Source organism: Lissotriton vulgaris, chromosome 8, assembly GCF_964263255.1.
Source record: "Lissotriton vulgaris chromosome 8, aLisVul1.2, whole genome shotgun sequence".
NCBI lineage: Eukaryota > Metazoa > Chordata > Amphibia > Caudata > Salamandridae > Lissotriton > Lissotriton vulgaris.
Window position 1 is genome coordinate 1,328,253,970 of NC_141696.1, and position 18,756 is coordinate 1,328,272,725.

The 18,756-nt window shown below is 42.4% G+C and overlaps 1 protein-coding gene across 3 annotated transcripts in view; it reads right to left on the reverse strand.

The window, feature by feature from the left end:
* DYNC2H1 (dynein cytoplasmic 2 heavy chain 1) overlaps nt 1–18,756 on the reverse strand; it is a 1,560,829-nt gene that overhangs the window by 1,142,510 nt on the left and 399,563 nt on the right. For all 3 annotated transcript variants that reach the window (XM_086935265.1, XM_086935264.1, XM_086935263.1), the window contains exons 26-28: nt 992–1,374; nt 353–485; nt 144–261 (exon numbers count right to left, since the gene is read on the reverse strand). In XM_086935265.1, coding sequence (XP_086791391.1) covers nt 144–261; nt 353–485; nt 992–1,374 — 634 coding nt within the window. The remainder of the gene's footprint in view (nt 1–143; nt 262–352; nt 486–991; nt 1,375–18,756) is intronic.

The window sequence follows — 18,756 nt, forward strand, 5'->3', positions numbered from 1 at the left end:
TCCTGATAATAAACAAGCTCACAAAGCCAGATCATTAGAATTGCAGATAATGTATTAGTGTTGGCGTCTAGGAGCATTTATAAAATGTTAATAACAGATTTGACAAGGATTTTGGGTCATATAAAAAATACAATATTTTGTACCTGCAAAAAGTTTCTTAAGGTGGGACTGAATGACTGCTGGGTTAGTAGACTGTCCCAAAATTTCCAGCAGGTCGTCATCGCCAATGAAGTAGAATCTAGGGAAAGCAGACCGCTTTTCCTGTTGGAAGAACACATTTCAAAAATATATTTATTGTACTAGAACCAAGTACAACTGTTGCGCTTTATCTGCAAAGAAAAACAAAATATACCTCAAGGAATTCATTAAGAGATTTCTGGCATCGCTGAAGCTGATCGAGAATGGTCATCAAGGCATGCCTTATTCCTGCCCGGGAAGTCAATGATGTTACTCTGTTGTCCCTTTTAATATCAGACATAATTGACCTAAAACATGAGAAACAAAAAGGTTTCATAGGGTCCATATAATATTATTAGTTTATAAATCCAGGAAGAGTATAGGCTTCTGTAGCATCAAAGGATTTCACCAAATTACACAATAATGACATGGCAGGTTTAACATAAAGAAAAGTAATGCTTCTCTTTTTAAAATTTATTTTGAGGCAGAGTTCCTTGATTAAAGAACAGCAGACCTGGTTGGGTGAACCCACGCTACTACAACCCAACTGCATATCATACCCTCACCAAGGTCACAGCTATGCTTCAGTTATTACTATTCCTAAACCTAGATGCATAAAAGCAAAACACTAAACAGGCACATTATACATATAAAGATAATGCAAAGGGAGTTGGTCTTTTCACAATGTTTTAAAAAAATGGAGGGTCTGATATTGTATCATGGCAAATTTACAGTAGCAATATCAAATACAACTTATACATAATGGTGTGAAGCAAACATTTTATAAAGGTAAAGAATAAAAGGAAGAATTTACCTGAAATCTTCGTCAACTCTGGTAAAGCGTGCTTGTTCTCTGGGGAGTGCACCACGACCAAAAATAGGTTCTAAATACACCCATTTTCTTTGAATCTGGTTCAGATTCTGCAAGTACTCATCCAAATCAGCTAGCTTCCTTTCCCAGATAGACACTTTATCCTCAAACCCCTTGTAGTACGGTGAATCCTTTAAAGACTGCAGGAGGCAGCGATTGTCCCCAACTTGATTCACAATGTCTTTCCAGTCCTTAATCAGCTTGATAGTTCTGGACTGACTATCTTCGTACTCTGTTAATGTAAAGATTGCAGCAGCACCCCACAAATCAAGCTCCCTTAATGCCTCTCGGATTGTGATTTCACCCTGAGCTCGACTGTTCAAATCCTGTTTGAAACAAAACAAGATAACAAATGTCAATAACATTTTCTTCAACATATTGCACAGCACCATTTATCACACCACACTGCATTCATGTTAATATTGATATGCACAAAAATATTAAATGAATATTTGAGATCAACAATGTCACTTTTAAGGTGGTCAAACAAAGTATAGCCAACAGACAGAGAATGGCAGCCTACATTTTAAAAATGTATAGAAATATATAGAATTCATAGGATCAGACACCTCATTTTCAAGCATGGAATCACATGGAGTCACATAAATAGAATTACATCTTGTTGAGGGCACATGAGGACATTAAGCGAATATCGGGCTGTTGAAACACTGAACCAGAATGCAGTCCTTAGTACTAACACCTTGCGGTCAGCTTTGTTACGCAAAACAAGTTACCTTTTGCCAAATATATATGTATAACCACCGGGAAGACCAGTCCTGTCTGCTAAGGGATCTTTATTGGGACCATTGGCTGATTTCATAGATTACTTCCTGAGACCGTATGTAGCCCAATTAAGTTCCTACATACAGGATACAAGTGACTTGTTGAGAGCATTGCAAAACACTCCTTGGCACGCATCGTATTACCTGATAACCATGGATGTTATTTCCCTCTATACTAATATAGGAAATGAAATGGGAAAACAAGCTTGCAATTACTTCCTTCAAGGGAGAAACATGAAATACAGCGATCACAACAAAATGCCGTTAGATATGATTTCTATTGTCTTGGACTACAACGTATTTACTTTTGGAGAAGAGCTATTCCGCCAAAAGAGTGGGACCGCAATGGGATTTTCTTTCAATCCCAACTACGCGTTTTTAACGATGGGTTGGTGGGAGCAGGAAAAGGCATGGAGCCTAATGAATGAACAATCGACAAACAAAATCGTCAGCTGGAAAAGATTCATTGACGATTTGTTAATAATTTGGGATGGCACTGTAGCAGCATTCGAGGAATACTTTCATGTTCTTAACAATTGCACAAAAGATCTGAAGTTTACATACACAATGAGCAATGAAAGAGTGGTATTCCTTGATACTGAAATTTATATCAAGGATAATCAGATCCATACAACGCTACATAGAAAATCCACCGCAACAAATGCCACCCTAGAAGCAAGCAGCTTCCATCAAAGCTCCCTAATCTCCAGCATTCCATATGTAGAATTGTTAAGGATCCGTAGGATCTGCAGCGAAGAGGATGAGTGGATGAAACCAAGTAAAAAAACAGCAGAACGGTTCATTAAGAGAAAATACAAACCGAATATTGTTAACAAAATGCTCGGAGAGAACCAACCAAAGAAAACGGGAAAACTGTCTAACGGTAAAAAAGCCTGAAGAAAAACAAAAAACGGAACAAATATGGATGATAACAGATTTTGCCCAAGAAAGTAAACAAATAGAAAAAATCTTGAGGAAGAATTGGAAAATACTTCAATTGGATCCAACTGTGAAGGAAATAGTGGGAAATCATTTACAGTAACTTACAGAAGGGCAAAAAAACTCAAGGATCATTTGATTCATAGCCATTTCAAGGGACAGAAAAAAGAAGACACATGGCTAAAAACTAAATGATTTGTCAGATGTCATGCATGTAAAATGTGCCAGATTGCAAAACCAACTAAAGAGTTAAAATTGGCAAACAATAAAGTGTGGGAAATACGCCAAGTAATCACCTGTAAAACATAATATACAGTATATATAGTGGAATGTCCGTGCCCACAGTGATATGTGGAAAGCACTAACTGTGAGCTGAAAAAAAGAATAATGGAGCATGTGAGGGCTACAATACGCAAAGACCGAACCAATGCAATTTCAAAACATATGGAACAATTCCATCAGGGAGACTGGAAACAACTAAAATTCTACGGAATAGAGACAATTCCAAAAAGAGACCGGGTGGGAGATCGAGAAAAGATCCTCCGCCAAAAGGAATTGTGCTACCTCTTAAACCTAAGAACATTAAATCCACATGGACTGAATCAATTGGAGGAAATGTATATTCATTTGTAAAAAGAATTGCCCTCCACAATGAATTATAATGGCTGAATAAGAGGAATGATTATTAGCCCCACTGGATGGGAGTAAATATGAGAATATATAAAGATTTCAGTAAAATATGGGACAATAAAGTTACTGTTGAAAAAATGAGGAAAAAAAAGAACCAAAGAAGCTAGTGAACTGAAACATTAGAGGAGACAAATGAATAAAAAGGAGATATATAAAAAAAAGATAAAAAACGACGTAACACGTTTTAAACAGTTTGAGGAGAAAACTGATGAACTTTCCAACAAGAGTACAACTTAACACATTCCTGAAAGAAACAAACAGAATAATTGGAAACTACATGTTCCAGAGTGCAAGGGGACACATAAAGAGGAAATGACATCATTGCATTCTGAATATTTTAAGGGTGAATGGTTGAGGGCCCAGGTGATCGTGAACAAGGTGTTTGGCAACATCGAAACCCGTCGATCTGACACGCTTGAAAGCCATCACTTAATGAAAATTAAAACCAAATAAAAAGTGTAAAATCATCATTTCGGGAGTGCGGCCCGTTTTTCCTTCCGAAGAAGGTATTGTGTGTGTATATATATATTATATATTATATATATATATATTATATATATATATATATATATATATATATATATATATATATATATATGACGCTCCAAATCCCTCCAACTCCCGGAAAGAATAAGACAGCACTCGAGGATTAAGGTTTCAACGCGCTAGATTTTATTTAGCGGAGGGGTGCACACAGACGCGTTTCGGCGGTCTGCCTTCGTCAGTGTGTGATGCACTGTGTTTACTCCCGACATTGTTTTAAACAGATGATGATCACTCCCACATTCAATAAGGCATGGACATAAACAAGGGGACTTACACCTTGCATGGAATAGGTGCGGCCATCTTGTAGTGTGTGTTGTATATGTAACACTGGATGACATTGTACATAAGATCGACTAAAGTGGTTAAGCCCACAGATGGGCATATATATATATATATATATATATATATATATATATATATATATATATATATATATATATATATATATATATATATATATATATATATATATATATATACACAAGGACTGTAAACATGCACAATTTACTGAAGCCGTGGGAATGAGTAAATTGTCATGTTATGTTATATATATATACAAGGGCTGCAAACATGCACAAATTACTGAAGCCGTGGGAATGAGTAAATTGTCATGTTATGTTAAACAATTTGTAAATTGCATGGCTGCGACAGGCGATCCCAGATCCTAATCCAAATTCTAATCCTAGAAAAGCATCCTAATCCCAGAAAAGCATCCTAATCATAGAAAAGCTAACTGCCTGGAGTGACCAATCACATAGTGAGTGCCGCAGGAACAACTAAGAAGAGAACAACCATGTCTTCAGAAATTTCCTGAAGGACCAGTGGTTCTGGATACTCTGGATACAGACAGAGGGAGTGTGTTCCAAAGGGTAGGAGCCTTAGCAAGGAAGAAACTTCCCCCAGCTCTGACTCTCTTAACACGAGGAATAGCGGCCAGGTTCTACAAGGGAAGATAAGGTGTCACTAGATTGAACAAGATGTGGGCCCCCTGGGAGTAGGAGATCTTATGAGTGGTGCACAAGGTCTTAAAGTGCACACACCTCTCCATAGGGAGCCAGTGCAGTTTGCAAATAAGATTGCAGAAAGGACAATGCCTTGGAGGAGAGAACAACAGCCTGGCCGTGGCGTTTTTAGCCAGCTGGAGTCTGCGATCACAGCCCTGTTGGCTCCCAGGTAGAGGATAATATAATAATCAAAACGTGAAAGGTTGGCTGCCTCAATGGTTACTTGTCAAATGGAAGGGGCAAAGAACCAAAAAATGGTTTTAAGGCCACAAATAATTCCAAAACACGTGATTGCCACAGATTTCGCCTGTGCTTCACAAGTTAAAGCATTGTCCAACCAAACACCTAGGTTTTTGACCACCAACTTGGGACGAGGAGGGAGTCCAAGTGAGGGAGGTCAACAATGGTCCCTCCAAGATTTGGTATCTTTCCCTAGAAGAGACTCTCAGTTTTGCTTCTGTTTAGATGCAGACAATTAACATCCATCCACTCTGCAATGGCTACCATTCCCCTTTGAAACTTAGCCATCTCAGACTTGGGGTTGCTGGAGAAGGAGAGCACAATTTGGGTGTCATTAGCGTAGGACACCGGCGCGAGACCTAGGGATTTCACAACCTGAGTCAAAGGTTGGATGTAGATATTAAACAAAGTTGGGTTCAGAGTGGAACCCTAGGGAATGCTGTGCTGCAGAGTGTGCAAAGTAGAGCAAAATGGAGGGGAAATAACCTGAAAAGAGCAGTCCGAAAGATAGGAGACGAATAAGGCTAAGGCAGGCGCGCCTATACCAATCTTCTGAAGGTGCTGAAACTAAATTTTATGAGACACAGTGGTGAAAGCAGAACTTAAGTCAAGCAGGATCACAGCAGAAGACCTGCCTTCATCTAATGTGCCGCGGAGTTGCTCAGTAACTGTAAGAAGAGCCTACTCTGTGCTGTTTAATTGTCTAAAACCATTCCGAGAGATGTCCAGAATCTGGTTATCTTCTAAATATTTTGTTAAAATAGCATTGGCATGTGTCTCTGTGACCTTAGCAAGAAAAGGCAGGAGAGAGATTGGGCGGAAATTCTCTGGTTTGAAAGCATCCAGAGCAGGAGTTTTCAGCAAGGGGATAACCTTGGCAGATGACAGGGAAAGATTGATCAACTCAAAACAAGGTGGGAGAAAAGAATCTTGGAGTTTAAGAAATGTGTCTGGTTTAAAAGGATAAGCGAGTGAGCCAGATTTAACTTTGTTACATAGAGTAAGTAGCTCATTAAGGTGCAACTGGGGGAAAAGGGAGAGCAAGTGCCCGATTTTCTTACTGTAGTTGTCAGGCTTAGTGACAATAGCATTAGGGTCATTATTTGGAGTAAATGGCTTCTATTTTGCCAATAAAATACTCGCCCAACTTCTCAAAGTGGTCATTAGACGCATCAATAGTGTCACTCTATACGGATTGTTTTTTTGAGGATCATATGACTTCCTCCAAGAGCATTCCAATACCTTATAATGCTCTCTTGCCGAAATCAAAGAGTTATTAAGCCAGGGTCCGCATACTCTTTTCTTCCGCTGACAGGCCTGGCAGGGTGCTATATTTGTCAGATTAGGAAATACAACTTAATACATTACTGATAGAAATTTAGCCTACTCCCTGTCAGTTTCATTGGAGCCCAAGACGTGTGCTCATGTTTTTAAATATTACACTGCCAAAAGGATAATGTAAAAAACAATAGGGCAATACTGAGAGTGAAAAACTGCTGAGCATTACAGTTCTGAGGTCCCCTCTGGCATTGAAGCAGAAATGTTGTTAAAATGAGAATAAAGAGCAATGATTACCTGCCCTAAGGATGAAGGACAAAATTAAAAGAAGTTACATTAAAGCCCTCAATGGAGGAGGAAGAGACATTATGTACAAGGAGAAACACAATGCAGAGCTGATTAAGGAATGTTATCAAACTCATATTGAAGGGGCTGAAACTGAGTAGGTGACTAATTAAACTACCCCTGACCATTTCAGTAGATCTGGAGCAACCTCTTGCAGCCCAGAAAGTGAATGAAAAGGTGACATCGGTTATTGCAAGTCTAAAGGTAAATAAGGTAACAAGTCCACATTGTTTCTATATGAAAAGTAAAAAAATATTTGCTACACATTAACCCCATATCTGGTAAACTGCACAACTAATTTGAGCTCAAAACCATGGGTGCTGTGGGACAGAGCAGACAGGCTTCAATTAGAGGAAATGTGGTAAGTATTTAGGCAGTACCAAAATAGTAATAAAGACAAAATGCAAGGCAGAAAAATCCCATTCCAATAAAAATGACAAAAATACAATAAGGCATTTTGAGGCTAAACGAGATGGAGAGTGGTCGGATAGAGGGGCCAGGTTCGACTCAGTTAGAAGTTTACCTCAAGGCCTAGTATAAAAAATGGAATTCGAAAGTCAGGCAGCAGGCCGTGGCCAAGGAGGATTCCATGAGGTCGGACAGCTGTCAGACAAAGTCTCAGTGAAGTTGTTGCTTTTTGTCCTGGGTACAAGAAAGAGCAGATTCAATCCTTCAGAGCTCTTTTCAGGTCGCAGCTAGCAGGTTCAGTTATCTTCCACAGGTACAGTAGCGTTCGGAGGAGGATACAGTGGATGACGTATTTATGCCTGGCATCAGATTGTAGGTGGCGGTGACTCCTGGATCCTCCCTAATCAATATGGTAGGGGTTTCCTGAGGTTACTCTACCCACTGTTAGAGCATTTCCTGTGGACCCTACTACAAACAATTCCACAGTGTGCATCTCTACCTAAATCCAAAATGGTGAAACCCTTCTCCACTCGTGCAGATCCAAGTGCGCCTACCCCAGATGTGTGGTCAAGGACATGAGTAGCCCCTTCTCTGTCACTTCAAACCAGTTCTGGGGACAGCTGCCACCCTATTGGAATTGGTGTCTGTCTGAGTGGGGGAATAAAAGAAGGGGCAGAGCGGGTGTTATCTGATATCTCCCTGAGATGTCAGAGGCCCCTTTGAAGTAAATTAAGCTCCTGGGCACTGATTCCGACACCTCCTATTGGCAACATGTTCAGAACCAATAGAAATTATTTGACTAAATGGCACAAACATTTCATGTTTGGGGCATGTTTCAATCCATTAAACTCATACCCTATTAACTATATAGTTTCCAGTCTCTATCCATAATGACAGAGGGAAAGTACAAGAAGACTTCCAGATATGACAAAAGTTATGCTGGGCACCATAATTGGCAACTTTCCTAGTTAAGGTAGGCAGACAGAAATGGTGAAAGCCTTATAACTTCAAGTAATGGGAGAATGGATTCAATGGAAGTCTAATACACAGTGAGCTCACATGGACGAGGCAGTGGCAAGTAGGACATTATGGGATGTGCTCTGTATACCCAGCATGCTTAGGCTATGCAATTTCTACAGTAGTAAGACCACAAACACCTTCCTAGATGTCGTTAAGAAGTCCCTGAATTGCCTCAGGTCTTCAGTGACATCTATCCATTACAATTTCATGCTCGCTTTTAAGGAGATGCTGCATGGGTAAGGGGGGCTGCTGCGTTATGTCGGACATGTTTACAGGGAACACAATTAAAACTTTTGAAGAATGCAAATGTCAGTACCAGGTGACTGATGGGGAAAAGCTTAGATGCCAAAAAGTAATACATAGGTATAGATAATGTATTAAGAAAGTCAACTACAAGATTGAGAAAATAACTTGAATCCATGATATTTGTATTGTAAAGTGGTCAAGGGCCTGGTTTCCGGAATTTACTTTAACATATCATAAACCAAAACTTGGCTCAGTGATTGCTTACAAGCATTTGGTTGGCCTGCTGGTACCTCAAAACCATTTAATCATTAAAATAGATCGAAGGGAGAAAACAGGTTGAAGTGTCGTAATTATCCATAAATATATTTCTGAAAGAATTTTCCTACCTTACAGTGAGTCTAACTGGAAATTAAATTGTCTGACAGACAATAAAATTATATTAAGCAGATAACACAACTTCTGTTGGAAAAAATGAATATCAACTTATAATGACTTCGTTCTCAGGGACTTTAACTTACACTAGAAAGACCTAACTGAGTCTTCATCTCAGGAAGGACTACATCTTTACTTAGCAATAACCTTACATAAGACTCTGACACCCCACATAGAGAGACATGCTATTCTTGACTTCTTGCTAATGAAGGATCAGTTAAGGCAGATTCTCCACCTCTTGATGACTGGTCAGATTACTTCTTGTTCTGTACACAGTACCTCTCCTATAATTATTCTTAGAGACCACCAAGTGGTAAAACCTAAATAATGAGTTAGAGATTAAAAATACATCAAGCTATATCACCTTCAATCTGGCATCCAAGTGATTGTTCAGATATCCCAAAAACACATGAGAACTCTAGACTAGCTAATTAATACAAATAAACTTGTTGAAAAATATAAATAAGACTTATTTTTAGGCCATACAGTGGCGTCTCTTCTGCTAAGGCAGAGTAGTGTCGCCCCACTGCTGTATAGCAGTGCAAAAGAAAAAAGAAAATGATAATGACAGAGCGTTATCATTTTATTTTTTGTGTTGAAGTTCCTGCAGCACCAGTTTAGGGCAGGGTGGGGCGGGGTGGGGCGGGCTGGCTTCCTGCCTCACAGGGAGGAGGAATGGCTGCTTCTGCTGCACCTAAAGAGCACATGACTGTTTGGCCGGGCCTCTGGGGCCGGCCAAACAGTCATGCACACTTTGCATGTTCTCCACCCAGGCTGCATTACTGCCTGGGTGGAGAACATGCCCAGGCTTCCACTTTCTCTCTGAGCACCAAACTACAGTGCTCAGACCAATCAGACAACTGCTATCAGCAGTGTCGTGATTGGTTAGGGGGTCTGGAAGCCTGGGTGCTTCCTGTTCGTGGTTCCTGACCTGCAGAGGAAAGGCAACAACAGCACCTGCAGGTACGTTTTATTGTTTCTTCATTTTCACCCGCATCCCCGCTTCCTACCAGCTACCACTGAAGTGGAGATAAATGTTAATAATATCAAGCAAAAAACCTACAAGATACTGCCAAATAGTTGGCCAACAAATCATCTGTCCAATTTCATAACTAATAATAAAGCAGATTAAAACTTTAAACTTTTCTTCAAAGAGAAAATAGACAAGATTGAACTCTCCTTTGCCTTGACTCCCACAGGCCACGTAAAGAACAAGTTACTTACTTTCAGTAATGCCTTATCTGGTAGAGATTCTATCTAGCCACAGACTCCTTACCTTAGAATTATCTCCAGGTGCCAGACTGCACTCGAAAACTTTTCTGTGAGCAGTAACCCTGCACGCCAGTAGGTGGTGTTATTCAGTTCCATGTGTCATTGTCAGTGCCGAAAGCGACATGTGCGGTGCCTATATAGGCACCACTACAGTACAATGATGTCAGTTTCTTTTCACAACTTTCCTCACCAGGAGCACAGAGCCACAAAACACTGACCACTGTTGTGGAACACTAGGGCCCTGAAATGAGAAAGCCCTGTCCTTAGAAATGTGTTTGCAGAGAAAGGAGGACGGGTGGGTTGTAAGGAAACTTCAGATAGACAGAAGCTCTACCAGATACTGTTACCAAAGGGAAGTAAGTTATTCATCTGATAGAGATTTCTAGCCGCAGATTCCTTGCCTTACAATAGATACGCAAGCAATTACTCCCCAAAAGTGGGTCTGCAAATCTGATTCAAAGTAGAAAGTCCGGCCGGACCAAACAAGCAGAGTCCCTGCTAATGGACCGGACTACTAGCCAGGCAGTAGGGGCTCTTGTATACAGGGACGCCACAGGATTAATGAGGAAGTTTTTAGATTTCCTGGGAGAAAGCCTAAGCTCCCTTGTGGTGCGATACTCCAATTTTACAATCCTAGGTGATTATAATCTTCACCTGTAAGCCGTTGACACGCCCAATTCAAAAAAATTTGTAGAAATTATAAACACATTGGGACTAACACACCACGCAGGACATACCCTAGACAGGATATGCACTAATGCGGCTGATCTAATGGTTGGTACTCCGACTACTCTAACCTGGTCAGACCATAAATTAATCCCTTTCACCCTCGCCTACCTCAATGTCCAAACAAAAAACAATTCCAGCAAATCAGGCCCCACACGGAAATGGAATAGCATGCTATCTAACCCCAAATTACAGAGCATAGCAAAAACCATCAGACCTACCCTCACCGGAAATCCGGAAACTGACAACATTTATTTATTTATTTATTTATTTATTTTTGCCATTTATTAAGCGCACGATTACCCATAGACGTCTTGGCGCTAGATTGTTCCCTAGATCCTCCCGAGGGCTCACCAAGTGCTAACCGGTTATTGATCAAACAGCCACGTCTTCAGTCCCTTACGAAACTGTAACAAGGAAGGGCACATCCTAATGTGCTGGGGTAAAGAATTCCATAGCTAAGATGCAGCAACCGAAAAGCGACGGTCCCCCCAAGAGACTGTTTTTGATCGTGGGGTGGCTAATAAGTTTAGATTGGCCGATCGGAGCTGTCTGGCTGGTTTATAAGATCTGAACTGGTCCTTAAAATACCGAGGTCCTGAATCGTTCAATGTTTTATATACGATCCACAAAGATTTGAATTTAATTTGGTTACAGATGGTCAGCCAGGATATTTCCTGATGGTGTTTGCTATGGAAGTGAACTTGGGGGTCCCCGAGAACAGACGTGCAGCTGCATTCTGGATAGTCTGAAGCTTGGTGATAACCCTTACCTGAGCATTTAAAAACAATCCATTGCAGTAGTCTAGGGACGATAGCACTAGGGTGGTGACCAGGGTTTTGGCGGCAGAATCCGGTAAAAATGGGAGAATTTTTCTGATCAGCCTTAGCTTGTGGTGGGCTGTTGCCGCTACCTTATTTGCATGAGCTAGAAAATTGAGGTCACCATCAAAGATTATACCCAGATTCCTAACCTTAGAGGCAGGCTTGGGGGGGGTCACCCAGAGCTGCAGGCCACCAGGTTACTGACCAGTCAGGAGAAAGAGGTCCAAAAATAAGTACCTCTGTTTTTCCGGAGTTCAGCTTAAGGCAGTTCGCTGCCATCCATTCTCCAATTGCTAGCATTCCACGTTGGAAGCGCTCTGCCACCTCGGGTCCATTGTTTTTGATGGCTAGAACCAGTTGAGTGTCATCGGCGTATCAGGTTATGCTCATCCCGTATGCTTTGATGACATTAGCAAGGTCCGACACGTATATGTTAAATAGTGTCGGACTTAGGGATGAGCCTTGTGGAACCCCACACGGGAGCGACATCTCAACTGATTGATATGGGCCCAAGGTGACTGCCTGGGATCTGTTAGCCAAAAAGGATGCAATAAGATCCCTTGCAGTAAGGAGAATGGCTTTCTTTCAGACACGGTCGAGCAAGATCTTGTGGTCGACCGTGTCGAAAGCCGCTGACAAATCCAGCATTACCAACATTGCCGTTGCTCCCTGGTCGTCCTAATCTCATCGGCGGCTTAAATTAAGGCAGTTTCCGTGCCGTGGTGTTTCCGAAAGCCGAACTGCGAATCATCCAGGAGAGAGTGTTTCTCTAGATGTTCGACTAGCTGGTGATTCATGGCCTTTTCTGTCACCTTGGCTAGGAATGGAAGGCTTGCAATGGGCCTATAGTTCTTTAAATCTGATTTATCGAGGGTTTCTTTCTTCAGCAGGGGCTTCACCAGCGTATTCTTTAAGGAATCTGGGTAGATTCCAGAGGCTAGTATCGAGTTGCAGACTGCAGTGATAACAGGGATGAGTGTATCCATCACCGGAGAGAGCACTAAAAGAGGACATGGGTCTAACGACGATCCAGATTTGATGGTAGAGACCAGAGCCTTTATTTGATCTATAGTGAGTGGGTTAAAATTTGTCAAGGCGTTATCCATAGGGGGAGCCGATGGGGCTGATATTGTGGGCCGCGACGAGAAAGCCTGATAAATATCATTCACTTTCGAAAAGAAGAATTTTGCCAATTCATCACAGAGAAGTTGGGAGGGAGGTGGGGTAAGGTCAGGGGCATTGCCTGACAAGGATCTGGTAATGTCATACAGTTGCCTACTTGAATTTTTGGCATTTTCTATTTGAGCTGAGAAAAAAGTTTTTTTTGCTTCAGTGATCATAATTTTGTAAACATTCAATGACTCTTTATACTTTGCCTTGTCCTCCGTGTTATAATTTTTTCGCCACTGCCTTTCCCTATTTCTATTCTGCTGTTTTTGTCTCCTTAATTCCTCTGTGTACCATGGCGCGGTTGGGGTATTTCTGTTACTTGATAATGTCTTGGTTGGTACTAACATATTCGTGGTGTGGGCAATCCACTCATGATATTGTTGGGTTGCAGTTTTTGAATCCATAGACAACAACGGACAAGTACTTTCCAGAAGCCTTTTTAATTCAGTCTGGTTTATATTTTTCCAGACTTTAACAGATCGTGGGGTCGAGTTGTTGCTCGCACTCTTCAGTTTTTCTTTAATATTGAGTCTACTAAATACAACATAGTGGTCGGTCCAAAACATCGGTTGGATGTTGGATATGTGTAGACTCTCCATATTAGAGAAAATGCAATCTAAAGTATGTCCGGCTTGATGGGTGGCATCTGTGACCATTTGTCTAAGCCCCAATGTGGCCATATCGGTAATAAGTGCCCGAGTGTCCCTATCGTCTTTTTGTTCCAGATGGAAGTTCATGTCCCCCATAATAGTGAACGACTCTTCCAAACAGTGATTCCATTAAGGTACTCATATCGGCTAGAAACGCCGCCCTTGCACCCGGTGGTCGGTATAACAGTATTCCGTTGAAACTGATAAGGGGGGTAAGCTTGATGGCAAACTGAAAGGCTTCGCATGTGATGGTTGGAATAGGGGATGTTTTAACTGAGAACCTTTCTCGAGCTATAATTGTCAGTCCTCCTCCTTTTTTCCGTTGTCTATCCTGTCGGTAAGCCTTATAGCCCTGCGGTACGGCGATTACTAGATCGGGGTCGGATGCATCGTCCATCCAAGTCTCTGTTATGAACAGAACATCTAAATTGTAATCAGGAATTAAGTCCGCTATTTCCTGACGATGTTTACAAGCAGACCGTGCATTAATTAGTACCATGAGGATGTCTGTTCCTCTATGCGGAGTTTGAGGCTTAGTTCGAATTATGTGATTGTAAATATGAATCATGGTGTTACAATCCGCACATGTGATGTTGCTATTGTATAATGGACTAGATGGATCATGGCGAGTGCAGCGAGAACTGGGGGAAGATTGTAGCTCTATCAAAGCCGAACGTGGGTACACCAACCTTTGATCCGATCGAGGCCGACCAGGGGTCATGGCCCTAGGCCCAGACTCAGCGCGGACGGGTGCAGACGGGCTTGCCTTTGGCGCGCCGCCGGCGCACCCGCTGCGCCCGTCCGCTGCGCGGCCGAGAAGGCAGATTGTATTTAGGCATGTCGATAGGAGGGTTTGGAGGAGGGCGGGGATCGTCCAGCAACTGTAGCGCGCCCCTTTTCTCCCCTCAAGAAGGCGTCCGAGGTATGTGTATTTCCAGTACCAGCCCGAGAACGGCTGCACTGTGGATGCACAAAGTGTAGAGCAAATCTTTGGCGCGACGCTAATCTCGCCCAAAGTGCGTGTAAGTACAAGCTAAAAATGCACCATTAAAATATATACACAATTTAAGATTTTTGCAGTACTACGTATTCAAGAATTATAATCGTTGACACTCTAAGAGGATCGCTAGATAGCCCCCGGCTTCCGCCTCAGGGGTAGATTTTAGGGAAAATCACAGGTTTGCAATTAGCCGTCCAGTAAGTAAGCTGGGAGGGCGGGGATCGTCCAGCAACTGGAGCGCGCCCCTTTTCTCCCCTCAAGATGGCGTCCGAGGTGTGTGTATTTCCAGTACCAGCCCCGAGATCGGCTGCACTGTGGATGCACAAAGTGTAGAGCAAATCTTTGGCGCAACGCTAATCTCGCCCAAAGTGCGTGTAAGTACACTCTATTCAATGAATGGACGCTGTCAATAGTCAATACTTAAACCCCGCTAAAGAAAACTGTCAGCAAAAAAAATCAGCACCTTGGTTCACCCCTCGTCTGAAAGCATTGAAGGGACTCTGCAGACAAGCGGAAAAAAATGGAGTAAACACTATGGGAAGGAAGACATGAAGCTCTAAAACTCAGCACTCAGCGCATACAAACAACAAGTAAAATAGAGAAATAAAACGCACTATACTAATATGATAAACAGTGCAGATGACAACCAAAAAACTATTTTCAATAGTGTGAAATCTTTCACTAACCTCACAATCCTAGGACAGGAAATCCCTCCTTCACAAGACCTATGCAATGACATTGCTGAGTTTTTCGACAACTAAAATTAAAGATCTAAAAAAGGATTTTACCAACATATCTCCTGAGTCAAATACAGCCCAAGTAGTAAGAACAGAAAAGGACCTCACATGTTTTGAAGAAATAAATCTAAAACAGTCCAAGCAGGCTTTCCTTCTCTGTAAGTCAGGCTCACCCTTTGATCCAAGCCCACCGAAAATTCTCCACGCACTGGTGAATACAGTAAATCCCAACATCAACCAAATCATTAACGCCACCTTTATGCTAGCAAAAAACCATGACATCTCGAAAATTGCTGCAGTAAAACCACTCTAAAAACGAAGCTCCTCAACCCTACTATTCTATCAAACCTCAGACCCATCTCACCTCTACCATGCCTTAGTAAAATTGCAGAGAAACTAGTGAATGCCCAACTTAATGACTTCTTGCAAAAAATAATACCCTGCATCCCAGGCAATCAGGTTTCAGACCTGGCCACTCAACAGAATCAGTACTACTCCATACCACAGACACCTTAAAGTTTGAGCTTGATCAAGGCAAGGAGGAATTACTGATTCTATTGGACCTGTCGGCGGCGTTCCTGGGAGACAGATTAGAATGCAGCGAAATAAAAGACAAGACTTTGGCCTCGATTACATCTTTCCTAGATAAAAGGCATCGGATCGTCACACTGGGCAGTTACAAATCAGGAGAGAAATGGTTGTCATCCGGGGTCCCCCAGGGCTCTTCCCTGAGCCCTACCCTGTTTAACCTTTATATGACACCACTTCTCTCTCTGATAGCAACCTTTGAAATTCAGTCAATTGCATGCGCCGATGACATCCAGCTGATCCTCACTCTGGACAAAAACTCCTCAGCGTGAGAGGAGAAGTTCCATTACTGCCTCACAGCAGTAATGAATTGGATGAAACACAATCACCTTAAATGTAATAGCTACAAAACCGAAACTATGCGGTTTGGAAAATCAAATGTTTTCAGACCCCATCAATGGTGGCCCTCGGACTCCGATGCCCCATCCACAACGGCTGATACAGTCAAAAACCTAGGAATAAAATTCGACCCCACACTTTCCTTTCACAAGCATGCGCTCACAACTGCAGGCATGTGTTCCCAAATCATCAAAATCCTCTGGAAATTTTTTGCCCTACTTCCACTGCCTGCTAGGAAGACTGTTGCAGTGACCCTAATTCTATCTTGCTTGGACTACTGCAACAGTCTCTATGCAGGAACAAAACATATGGTTGTGAAAAGGTTACAGGTGGTCCAAAATGCTGCGGTGAGACTGGTACTTAAGCTCCCTAGGGACTCCTTCTCAGCTGCAGTGCTCAAAAAGCTTCACTGGCTAATGGTTCACAAAAGGATTCTCTTTAAGATCCTAACCACCACATAGAGGGCCATAAACAAAACTGGGCCAGAATATCTAAAGTCCAACATCAAGCCTTATAGAATCAACCGCATGCACTCTGCAGTCCACATCAGAAAATCTGTTAACTGTCCCCAACTTCAAATTGACCACACGGGGAGGAAGACTATGGCGGTACTAGGGACAAAGCATGGAACGCCCTACCCACTCAGTTGAGGCACACACAAACAGAACTAACTTTTAGGAGCCTTCTCAAAACATGGATCTTTGCTTCCCCAGATCACTTAGCGCTATCTCTGATTTAAAGTTTCTCCCTCAGTCACCCCTTCCTCTGTAATACATCAACAGTTGTCTCTTTTCTTTCCGCTAAGCGCTTAGATGCTCCTTGGAGTGAACGTTGCGCTATACAAAAAAACCCTTTCATTCATTCATTCATTCAAGCCAACATTGCTACCTGGCAGATATCCAGGACTGGAATTTCGCATGGTATCACAGTGGTCGCAGCCTTAGCTCTGGTGGAATGAGTTTGCAAACCCTCATGGTGTTGCTTCTTAGCCAGTGTGAAGCAGACCTTAATGTAGCGCATGGTTCATTGAAAGAGGATCTGTTTCTGCACAGCCTTTTCCTTCTTCGCTCCAACATACTTCACAAAGAGTTGGATGTCCACCCGGAACTCTTTCATTTGGTCAAGGTAGAAAGACAATGCTCTTTTTGGGTCCAATCAGTGAAATCGTTCCTCTTCATTAGAGGGATGTGTCAGAGCGAAAAAAGTAAGCAGGATGATTGACTGGCATACATGGAAAGGAGTGACAATATTTGTCAGAAAGGTTGCTATAGTGTGAAGAACATGCTTGTCTTGGTAGGAGTTAAAGTAGGGAGGCTTGGATACCATCGCATGAAGCTCACTTACTATCCAGGCATATGTTATTGCCATGAGGAAGGTCATCTTGATGGTAAGGAGCCTTAGAGGAAAATTGTGCAAGGGCACAAAGGGAGCAGACATAAGAAATATCAAGATCAGATTATGGTCCGACTGAGGCATAATGAAGGGTGAAGGTGGAAACATACACCTTTAAAGAGCCTTAGTTCAACGCGGGATTTGAAGAGGGATGGCTGATCAGGCAACTTGGGAAAGGCTGAGATGGTAGAAAGATAGCCTTTCAGGGTGACCAGAGCAGAACTTTGCTGGGCAAGAGAAAGTGTAAGGACCTGAGTGAGAGGAGCAGAAGGGGTCAATCAGTTTCTCTGCACACCACGCCACAAACTTTCCCCAACGCCAGGCGTATACAGTCCTGGAGGAGGGATGCCGGGCTGCCAAGATATCACTGCAGACTTCGGACAGAAGGTCGAAAGCTGTCAACTGTCGCCGCTCAATCTCCACGCATGTAGGTGGAGCATTGACAGGTTCGGGTGAGAACCATTTCCTACTGCTGCGACAGATTATTTTCCTGAAGAGACAGCCTGATCGGAGGACTGATGGCCATGCTCAAGTACTCAGGATACTAGTCACTAGGATGTCTTGGGCCCAGCTGTTCCTGAGCTTCTTGAGAACTCTGGCTAGGAGTCTCTGAGCCAGAGATGCCTTGGAAACTACAGCATGCAGAACTGCTGACATTGTGTGTTCTTGGCGGTGGTGAACATATGGTGAAGAAGATGACTTTGAGCAAGCCTATACGTGAACACGCGCTGGGGAATTGAATTGGGGGGATCTTTTAAACTGTTCTTAAACATGTTTTTAAAATTGAAAGCCTGATTTGCACAGTATATTGAAAAGCGCACTGTACCCTTACTTAAACTAATCTGCCGAACCCGGTCTTCTTCCAAAGGTCGCGTTGTGGACGAGGCGGCTAGAGGAGGCGGGGCACAGTCAGGAAGTGAAGGGAAGGGCAGCTACTTAGGGTAGATGGAAACGCGAGCGTGCAGACACAAGTAAGAAGCTGCTGAGTTCGAGCAAGCCTATTACCTGAAGTAATTCAAGCACTAACACCAGGTTATCACATAATAAGGCATGACAGAAAAAAAAAAGCCGGGAGATATC